Source organism: Cynara cardunculus (genome assembly GCF_001531365.2).
Source record: "Cynara cardunculus var. scolymus isolate 2C chromosome LG 6, CcrdV1, whole genome shotgun sequence".
Lineage (NCBI taxonomy): Eukaryota > Viridiplantae > Streptophyta > Magnoliopsida > Asterales > Asteraceae > Cynara > Cynara cardunculus.
The window spans coordinates 3,781,391-3,792,826 of NC_037533.1; the positions used below are offsets into that span (position 1 = coordinate 3,781,391).

Sequence of the window (11,436 nt, forward strand, 5' to 3'; positions counted from 1 at the left end):
AACGATAAAACACATTTCTGGTGAGGGATGTTTAATTGGGTGAGTTCATAAAACATCAGTTTATAAAAATTAGACATGGTTTTGAAATGTAAAAGAGTTGAAACATTTCGGTGAAGTGTCAAAATTAAAATGTCTGCAATTTCAAGAATTGATGATTATAAATATTTAATGCCATTGGAATACAAAAATGAAGTGTACAAGTAACCAACTACTGTAACTATGTTTCTAAAAATAATTATACTTTGAATTCTAAGCCAAATTAAAACAAGTATTCGACGAAAACTACATGAAGTTATCGCGGATTAATTTCTCCATTTGTTCCATTTGTTGAATGATTTTAGGGTTCATCAGATCTCGAGCTTCCCTTATCAGTGTCCCTTCTCTGCTGAAATGGTACGCATTCACAACCGCCTTTATCCAAGTATGCAGTTTCTCCGGTGTCCTACAAAACTCATATAACTTATTCGCTTTCTACACTAGAGTGAGGTTCGGGGGGAAACCCTCAAAAAATTGAAAAACAGAGGAACATCCTAATAATTGTTTTATACGATATGCACATGTGCATACAAGTAATTGAAGTTGTTTCTTGGTTTTTATGCACCTGCATATACCGGACAAATTGCTCACAAATTACTCGTATGCACATGTGCAGATCGTCCAGATGAACTGTTACCAGAGCGTTCTTCGGTTTTACATTTCCTTGCGGTTTTCCTTGGAACCTAACCTTCTACACTATTATCATATTCTTCCATCTTCACTTCAAGACCTAATTAAATTTGGGCTAGAGGAGAAAAACCAAAAACAAAAGAATCTACTACTTACGTGTATAGGTTATCAAAATCCTTCCCTTCGAGCTCATCACCAGGGGTGAATGCATCTTTCAATGCACATAACAACCTTTCAGGATCTTCGATTGTAAGAAGATATTTAACAATCCGCACCTCTTTTGGCATAAGCCTTTGAAGGTTACCTCTTGCTGTCATGTACAGATGATACAATATATCTTTCACCTGTTGTAACCCACATAACAAACACGAAACAATTCATCAAAATAAAGCATGAAACAGGGTTCGATCTTTTGCAGGGTCTAGCCACAACAAAGTGATGTGTTCCTATTCTATCGGATACGACACATATTGGCTTTGGTCCCTATAAGTTATCATATGCCCACAGCACATGTCACACAGTAACACTGCCAACGAGTATGTAAACCAACAGGGCCGCACACAAAAGAATATGTTTGCCTCTATTTTCAGAAACCCATGTTAACTCATGTTGATTGATTGAAGCAATTATTCTTGGAGGATAATTATGAAAATATGTGTTAAAATGTAATTATGATAATTACAGGGTGTTATCTGTAAATAAATAAATATATATATATATACACACACACACACACACACTTATATTACAGATAATTGCTAAATTAAATGAATAGGATTCAATCCTTTTAGATTTTATCCATCAGAGAAAAACATAAAAGAAACCTTTTCTTTTCTGTTAAACACATATAAATCTAGGGCTTTTGGGCTAGCACCCGATAGGGGCCAAAAGCGTGTTAGTGTGTGGACTACCTGTAGAGGAAACCTGGTTTGGTTTCTAAGTGCCCCCAGCAAGATCTGAAAGGTAACCCTCTAAATACCCTATGATTGTTTAGATTTGTTTTTAATTGTAACTGGATCCGGCTATAGGTTTTAAGTTTTAGCAAAGTTTTCTAATTATCTTTAACCAAAAAATAATTTTTCGCTACGTTTAAATGGTTACAAATCATTTTAAAACCCTACAGTCCCATTAAGTAATTACTCATTTGAACTTGGATAAACAAACATATATGTAGCGTAGAAACCTAAGAGACTAGTCGTTACTTTACCTCATCTTTCATCATGTTTGTCTCCTTTGCAGCTGACCAAGCTTTAGTAATCATCAAAACTAAGGCTGAATCTAGTTGATTTTTCTCAGCCAGATTATCAATCTTTCTACAAGCAGCATCAACAGAAGGAGAATTGATAAGATCCTGAAATTTTAACTCTGCAGCATTGATCGCTTCAATGCTTTCAGTTGCAGTATCATAAGCTTGTACAGCAGCCAAGCATGTGTTCCCAAGTTTTGCAATCGCTACCCATACAAAATAAACATGTATCAACAACAACGCTAGCTATTATAGCACATTATCCAAAAGATTAATCAGACGTTTCATCTAAATCAATTTATTAGTTGTGACTTCATGCTAAATTGAATTTTTTTCAGAATCAACTGTTGCATTTATTTAGCAAAGGGGTATTAAAACTGGAATATATCTGTCATAATCTTGAATGTAAGGAGACCACAAGAATTAGAATAAAAGGAATTAATGGAAACACAATGAACCGAGTCTCACCATTTTGTTCTACCTCGTTATCATGATAAGATTCTGCAACTGCATGTAGATGCATAAAGAACTCTTTCGTGAAATCCTTACGTCGCCTGGCGACAATATCACCAATCTCAGAAGGAGCATTTTTGACAACTTGAAGAAGTTCATTATGTCTTTGCACATCTTCATCAACCTGCCCAAGAGATATACATGATTCATTTACGTAATCACTGGAAACAAACAAGTGAAATCCAACATAACAGAGTGCCAGCAATAAGCAGAGGCTGAAAAGAAAAGACAAGACAAGATACTCCCTACATCCCATGACAATTGCAATATTTTGTAGGACATAGTTTAACGGAAGTGTCAAATATCCTATATGCCCTTTAATGGTGATAAGTAGCAGGAGCACATAGACCAAACAAAAAAGGAACTAGTTTGTGAGGACGACAAAGAAAAATATGTAATGCTAAATTTTACTAAAAAAGAAATTTGCAATATTCGTAGGACATCCGAAAATTAGGAATTTGATTTAATTTTTCATGGGATGAAAGAGGAATGATTTAAGATCTCCAACATAGAGAAGATGGGGGGAGTCCATGAGTTTACTGAAACAATTGTAACGGGCAGCATTAACAAGCAATAGCATTGCCATTAACTAAATTCAGATACCTCTTTCAACTTTCTTCCAAGCCGCAGTAGCTTGTGCTTCATCCCCGGGTCATCTTCTTTATCTGCCCGATCTTGACATCTTTCAAAGAAATGAGGTCGAATAGTGTTCCATTCCTTGCTAAAAGCTAACAACCTTCTCCAGTCAATAGGATTAGGTTTGTCAACCATGAAAACCTCGATCAGCTTGTCACTAATTCGAACCATTTTAGGGTCAGCTGAGTCATCGCCATTCTCTTCACCACTTTCAGAATTAGCTCTTGGGTAAGCTTGTTCATTAATTGACACATGATCTGTGGTAGAATCATTTGGTACAGCAGTTGCATCACCAACAACAGCTTCAACTGTAAAATTAGATGGTCGCAACCTTTCTGAAGTCAACTTAAGGCCTGTAAACATTTCAAAGCCTTGTACCATTATTTGAAGAGATACCCACCAAAACGCTTTCACAAAAGATATAAAAAATAATTCTTCTAATGAATATACACACATTATAAAGCTCTCTAGAATATAATCCAAGAGCTGTTTAGCTGAAAGCTATAGCAACACCAGTTTTGCATCTCCCCTGCCTTAGTTTTCATGACTTGAATCCTTCCCCTTCCAGTCATAAAGCACTACCGTTACTGATAATCTACAAGGATTTCTCTCCCTAACCCTCATAAAGCCAAGGAGGAGGGTTCAGAGACATTTCCTTTTTAACAATAAAAAGAGACTCTCAAAGAAGAACTTTTAGGCAAATAACATCAACAAGAATTTGCATACAGACCAATTATTTGAATTAGATATTCCTATTCATTGTAGACTTAGATAGGCATGTTGTGGCAGAATTAAACAAACCTTGGTTGAAAAAAAATCTCAAGTCTTTCTCAGCTAGTTTGGACTGACATACTTGTAGCTATTTTTGTGATACAATAACTCTCTGTACAAAATAAGTAGGCTATCTGGCGAAAGTACAATTGCACCTCAACTACTTACTACTACAAAGGCTCTTCGGCGAAAATTGGATTGTATTGATCGAGGATTCAAAGAGATCCAATACTTGAAATATACACTTGCAAAAAGCCCTTGACTTTTTAACATAGCCCTTAAATCAAAAACCAAGCAGCCTAGGAACCTGATTGATACCCTCAGGATAGTAAGGAAGCTCTCAACAAAGGGAGATTCAAAACCTACAACCCCAACCAAAACGGGACCAAATTCAATGGTGAGGTGGTGGCAATGAGTCGAAATTGAACCCAACACAATCAAAGCACACAGCTGTTTTAGGCAATGGATTCCAGACACAGGTTGCAAGCACCAGGAACATTGATGAACATAACAAGCAGAAAAGATAAACCACGACATTCATAGAAAAATAACGCAACCGAATGAAATGGCATAGAACTGATATGACCAAAACACAGAAGAAAAACATGCATAATTCTCCTGAGCGAGTGTGAATCAATCACTGAAATGAAAACCACCAGAATCTGAGAAGACGACCACCTGCATATGAGGTAGCATAGGCATCCTCTTATCTGACCATATTTGCTATCATCACATGGATTAGTGTTGGTTTTTGGCATTGTTGTCATGGATTCCAATCTTTTTTCAAAAAAAAAGGAAATGCTTACAACTTGGTTGAATTTGTGAAGCTACAAGAATATGAGAAAATTTTGCTGATAAAAAATTAGTAATAAGATCAATTCGAACAAATTCAATTTCATCTCATTTGATAACAAAATCCCACCGGTCATCAAGAGAGCTTAATTAACTAAACAAAACCCACATTTCAAATTTAGCAAACAATCAAAGGCGATTCCAACTTACCACCTGACAATTGTGATTTTCTGTTTGGGATTCTGATGAAAGAGGGAGACCATTCTCTGGAGGTAGAAGTGGACTGTCTGCAGGTGAAGGAGCAATATGAACTGAGAGATGGGGATGATAGTAGCTCCATTTATCAGTCCTAATCAAGATTTCAAAAAGAGAAAACAGAGACGAAAGTGAGAAGTGGAGGGACAGAAACAGAGTCATTTAGTTGCGGTCGAAATTGAGATTTTCTTTACAGAACATATAATCCTTTAACCGTTACCAACAAATATATAATAAGCAATGAGTTAATGTTGCGCAACTTAAACACGTTAATTTTAACACAAATATATCGATATATAAGCAAACACTGAAGAAATTTCTAACTTAACCCTTTCCCATTTGGAACCTTTATCCAACATTTTGTGTTCAGTGTTATAAAAAGAAGAAAGAAAATTTAGTTTTCATGTTTTGCCATATTCTCTAATTAAATAATTGACTCTTACTTTCATGTTTTGCCATCTTCTCTAATTAAATAATTGACTGTTACTTTCATGTTTTGCCATGTGGTAATCTTGCCTATTGACAACTGATGTGTCCCTGAGAATTGACTGGGCGATGCACTTTAGGACCTGAATGTGATTTTGTGGGCATTTAGTCAAATATTTCTTGTTAATCATTTCCAAAAGAAGTGTATGGGTGCATTATCGTAGTATACATTTTTTCAACTCCAAATAACGTAATTTTCTCTTTAAACATAGAGATCTAAGGTAATGTAGCAGACTCTATATACGTGGCATTTCTTCTTTTCTAACAGTGGCAACTTGGAGTTTATTTATCAACAGTCAACATTAATAGTATAGCTTACATGTCCAAATCTTGCTCCCTTTTCCGGGTTCCAGTGACAACACAAAGAATACCAGTATCACACACATATCTATCTATATATATATAACAAAAATATGGTAGGCATATCTAACTAAGCACAAACAGTGTAGGAAGGCCTAATATGCGTGAATTCACTAAAACTTGAGCCTAATTCGAGATTGCCTTGAGGTTCTTTGGAGCAGAGCTCCGCAGAAATAGAAAATAGAAATCAACTAGGGTTTGGGTTTCTGGAGTAGCTACTATGAATCAAGTTATGGAAAGCAATAGCTTGACGTCTCATCATTCTCAAATGATTTTCAAATCAGAAATCAAGAGGACGAAACAGAAAACCATGAGAAACACACGTACCAATTTCAATCAACCAATCGCATAAAGAAACACATATTAAGAACAAAAACAACAGAGATTCAGTACCTTGATGAATAATGAACCAAGAAACGAAAAAAGTAAGTGAAAGCAAGCAGTTAGTGGGTATATCCATAAGCTCATTCTCAGAAACTAAAGGAGATTATCAAGAAGACGTCTGCCAATATGAAGTATTCAACTAATCTATCTAATAACTAGGGTTTAATATTTACCTAAAAATTAATGAAAAAGAAAACAACGAATTACCTGCTGAGGTGCTGAGGGGCTGAGGAGCGCCGGAGCACCGTGGTCGGAGCGGAGCAGGTGAGACGACAGTGTGAAATTGGGCTTTTCTGAATAATTTGGGTTTGTAAAACCCTTCTTGTGTCCCTGATAGGCTAATACCAGTACCATACAACAATTACGAAACCAATATGTGAATCCGGTTTAATCGGGAATTTATGTGTAAGCATAAAATAATTTAAGTTATTGGATGAATATATTAGGGATGGCAAAAAAAAAAACGAAACCAATGGTGAAAACTGAAAATCAAAATTTTTGGACCGGGTTCGAGAACATCTTATTAGGGAGGGGCGGAGATCGGGGGCAAATTCGGGGATTTTAACGGGGACAGTGATCACCGGTCCGGCCTGATATGTGTATATATTATTAATTTTAATTTATATATATATATATATATCATTAAAATTTAAAAGACTTTTATCCACTTTACCTCAACAACCCAAATAAATATCACGAAAAAAATCTAGTTTATTTGTCTAATCGTGAAATCGTGATTTTAGTTGTATGATGTTTGCATTTCTGTTTAGTTTTATATTGTAATCTAATACATTGTTTGTAATTAGTTCAATTATGTTTGAGACATTTAAACTTACATCTTTAACAAAATCGTAATATACTTTTAGTTGTGAAAATTAACATATTGTAATTTTTTATAGATCGGTTTCGGGTTCCGGTTCGATTAAAACCAACGGTGAATGGGAAAAAGGATTTTTACTTTTAACGGGTTCCCCAATCGAGATCAGGGAAACCGCAGGGACCCGATGGGAATCCTCGATAAGATCCCGAATGGGGATCGGGGTGGTTTTAGTTATCGATTTCGAGGACGAGGATACCAATAACTGGCCCGAACCCGACTTGTTGTCATTCCTAAAATACATATTTTTTGATCTAACAAATAAAAGAATGCAGACATTTTCAACTACCTTGGATTCAATTGATAGTAATGAAAATTACAAATCCTCATCAATTTTCATTTTCATTTGTTTTTTCCGTTTTTTTGTTGGTTTTCCTTCGATTTCATCCCTATATATATAATTTATTATTTGTAAGTAGCGTCGAGTTTGAGTTTAGGTTTAGGGACCCGAGGGGTTATCTTGTTTTTAAACTCCGGGATTTTCTAATTAAAACTGAATTCAAATATCAAGTTTCCGTTTGATACAGAAATTTTTATCATCTACGATGATTATACATAAATATTATTTATTGTGATGTTTATCAATATAAATATTCATCATCATGAATATATCATAAATATTCATAAATTCTTATAGTATTTTTTTTTATTATTATTTATATCCATACTTTGTAAATGTAAACTATATCTTACTTGTTAAGTAAACGGTATTACTTGAATAGCCATGTTGATCTTAGGTAATCCTCGATCGTATTTACGATAAATAAAAACACACGTTTTTCTTATCTTTGATGAGGTTTAAATCTCGTAAAGATCCAGATACCACCAGGCAAAAAACCAAAATATAATATCACAAATTGAATCAAATGTTGAAATTTCTTACTTTTTCATCTCTCTCTCTCTATATATATATATATTCATATACAAACATAAAATTGTATTTTCTTTCGAAGCAAATTTGTAACGACGATAAATGCATCCTCAAGATTCCTTCGACTTGATCCAAAAACTCCTGATTGTATGTATAAACTTCATAGGATTGTGCAAGAACAACCGCTCTTCTTCGGTTGCAACTTTTCTGTACAAAATCCAGAGGCAAAACTGTTAAGAACGTGTCAAACAAATTACATCCATAAATTTGTTTGAATATCAAGAAAGTCAAACTGTACCACCAACACTGGACTACAATCTTAAAGAGCAACCAGAAAAACCCAGTATTTATATCTCACGTGAAAGTAGGGTCTCTATCCTCTGGTCGGAAAGGTAAAACAGTTGTTTCTGTGATACCCACCTAAAAAAGGGATCGAGGGAAAGGAAAAAAGCACACATCCGTCACCCCTAACCCCCTTCTTATAAAATCTATTGGTCCACCAACTCCTATCAGACGTCATATCCTCACGAAATCATAGAGAATAGTCTAAAGTTTACTTACATACTAAGAAAACAAAAGATTGGCATACTTTGTGTAATCCCTAAAAATCATTACTTATATGAAATATCATTTCTTATATGAAATGTAAGTAATGATTTTAGGGGTTGTTTGTTTACCTCTTAATAGTTCCATTAAGAGGTGAATCGTTAAAAGGTTAATCTTGTTTGGCAAAAACAAAGACTGCCTCTTAATGGTTCTAAAACCCTCCGAATGATTTTGTATCATGGATCTCCCTTAACCATTAAGAGCCCTAATTTCATTGAACACAATTACCAAACAATTATATTTCATTTTACACTATATCATGAGAGCTTCTTGATCATTCTGCCCACTTAATTATTCTGCACCAAACCATTCAGCAATTACCAAACAACCCCTATTGTCCTTTCAGATTACCGACCAGGGGTGGTTCACGTTGGATGTCAAAACTGAACTATGCATCATATCACAATCTTGAAATCATACTCTATAAAGAATCTATGTAACCAATGCTTAAGATCATAAACATGAATTAACGGTTACCACTGTTTTTATCGGCCATCGGAGGACGCACAACAACATGCATAGTGATAACACCCCCCGGGATTTCACTGACCGTAGATCTTGATTCACCAAGAGTTTTGTTGTTTTCCAGTATCTTTCCGGCATTGATGAGCTTCACATCATTTATCGTCTTCGGACCATTTTCTTTGTCTGTCAAAAAACATGCAAAGATTTCCATAAACATAAGCTAAAATCACTAGCAATTTTCAGGCTAAAATTACATATTTTTGCCCATTATCATCTCTAAAACTTAACCTACCTGTTGTTGGGTATGAAGCCTCATTCACTGGCCTAAATTTTATAAGAAAATGGCTATGGAAGTTGTTCGAAAGGGTATTACTGTAAAATTTACCATAAAATCCTCTATGGATATAAGCAAATTTTCACATAAATACATTGTTAGACTTTCAGATTCTTGTGATCACTACTGTGTATGTGTGATTTTTATACTAACATCACAAACATTTGCCTGATATTCAAACAATTCTGGCAAAACTTCAATTTAATGATTTTTAACCACAAGGGTGGTGTCTGATTGGTTTGAGCTTGGCTCCAAAGGTCAAATACCTGGAGGAGGTCTCAGGTTCAACTCCAAGGAGGAATAAAAATTCCTTTATGGCCATGGAGGTTCAAATGTTTCGACTCCGGGCTATCTGCAAAGCAGTGGTCTCCTGGGATTAGTCGGATATCATAGCGGGTTGGATATCCCAGGTTAATATAAAAAATTGAAGTCATGAAAATGGAATTAGAAGATGAGCACACCAACATGTAAATCCCAATTCAATTTTAGATGGTTAGTTAAGCATCAATTGATAATCATTTTGTCAAAAAGAAATTCAACAAAAAGGAAAATCCCCCAAAATAACAACATCAAGATATCCATAACTTTAAATTAACAAAGCATCAAGACTTGAATAAAATAAAAATCAAGAAACATGATGATGATGATGATGATGATGAATTACCTTTGGGCCATTGTGAAATAATTTTGTCTTTCAAAGATCCAACAGTTGTAACAGAAGTGTATTTGCTTGGTCCAATATCACTGCCATCAGCTAACCTAAATTTGACTTCAACCAGTTCGTCATCCGCCATTAAAACACAGCTCGAAGAACCCACCTCAAATTATCATAAACCCGTTTCGATTTCTTCAAAAAAGACGAGTCTTTTTCAATGGGTTTAAGCTCGAACCCAAGATTTTGCACTAAAAATCAATCATACTAATCAACAATGAATGGATCAAGAAGCAGTTGTTGTGGGTTTCAACAGATTTAAAAAGCAGAAGGAATCAAAGAAGAAGGGGTCAAATCAAAAGGGAATGAGAAGGTTTGTTGAATGGAGAAAAGAATAACGAACACAAACCCTTGCTCCCAATCTTGTGTCAAATGGGAAATTTTTGTTTCATGGATGGTGGGATCTTTTTTTCTTTACCAAGGAATAGGTGTCATCAGACAATGCCACAGGTTTCTTTTTATTTGCTCCATTTCTTTCTTTCAAATAAAATTTATAAAATGTAACCATTCATTTATACAATCCAATCAATTAAGATATTTATTTAAATGATCAACGTTCATTTATTATGATTTTGAATATTTATTTATTAATTGTGATCAATATTTTATATTATGAAACAATCAAACTTTTATGAAATCACATATTCACCAAAACACTTACTTTAGACAGAGAAGAAAAAAAGTAAGATGTGTTAGAACACTATAAAAATCACTTGGTCTATGCAAAACCCTTGAACAAGCGCTAACCAACACAACTTCATATTCGCCTTTAAGTCGCCTACTTTGATGAACATGATTTCCAAGTCACAAATCCATGAAACTTATCTCGTAACTTTGTAACTCATATGAATGTCACATTTTTGTATCGAGAGTTGTCCTCTAATGTACGTAAATTATAAGGTTATTTCACAAGTGGTTTATGTTTTTATGCGTATGAAAGTATGATTTTCATCCATGTGATTTGTAATTCATAGTTTTTTTTCATTCACGAGACTAATTACTCGATAATTTACTGTTAGATGAAAGGGATGATAATTGTAAATCAAATGAGCGAATAAAATAGCTAATCATAAACTATAGAGACGAAAAAAAACAATGAACCATAAACCATAAAGACAAAAACCATATTTTTAATAATATAAGGACGAAAATGGGAAATTTCAACAAACCATAAGGACCGAAAACGTAGTTTACTCACGAAAAATATAACTAATTTTTATATAAAATTAAAAAAAGACTTTGGTAATAAATGGACATCATGTCGACATACAATTATTGATGTGAATGGTTGTTCATGTTTGGTGGGCTTCCATGTTCATGCATTATTATATCCACCTTCATTATCGTTTTTATTTAATATCTATGCTATAATATAATATAAAATATTTAATAAAAAATTTTAAAAATTATTTTTTATGTATTAAAAACTATTTATTGATGCATATTACTTAAAATTCAAAAT

General features: G+C 34.2%; 2 protein-coding genes across 6 annotated transcripts; both read right to left on the reverse strand.

Moving 5' to 3' along the window:
* Positions 1–128: 128 nt before the first annotated feature.
* Positions 129–6,427, reverse strand: LOC112514535 (uncharacterized protein At4g37920). 5 transcript variants are annotated; one of them, XM_025121058.1, is made up of 7 exons: positions 6,327–6,427; positions 4,835–4,975; positions 3,029–3,414; positions 2,381–2,549; positions 1,874–2,118; positions 823–1,010; positions 129–442 (listed from the first exon to the last, which is right to left on the reverse strand). In XM_025121058.1, the coding sequence occupies exons 2-7, from the start codon at positions 4,962–4,964 to the stop codon at positions 283–285; spliced, it is 1,278 nt and encodes a 425-aa protein (XP_024976826.1). In that variant the 5' UTR covers positions 4,965–4,975; positions 6,327–6,427; the 3' UTR covers positions 129–282. The 5 variants fall into 5 exon arrangements, with proteins under 5 accessions (XP_024976826.1, XP_024976822.1, XP_024976827.1 ...); XM_025121054.1 differs by having other exon boundaries at positions 3,029–3,432; positions 6,327–6,426; XM_025121059.1 differs by having other exon boundaries at positions 4,835–4,973; positions 6,317–6,426.
* A 1,379-nt stretch (positions 6,428–7,806) lies between these two features.
* On the reverse strand, positions 7,807–10,404 carry LOC112514504 (membrane-anchored ubiquitin-fold protein 5). The gene is made up of 3 exons (XM_025121011.1): positions 9,927–10,404; positions 8,941–9,111; positions 7,807–8,064 (listed from the first exon to the last, which is right to left on the reverse strand). Exons 1-3 carry the CDS (start codon positions 10,054–10,056, stop codon positions 8,018–8,020), a joined length of 348 nt encoding a protein of 115 aa, XP_024976779.1. The 5' UTR covers positions 10,057–10,404; the 3' UTR covers positions 7,807–8,017.
* Positions 10,405–11,436: the final 1,032 nt, after the last annotated feature.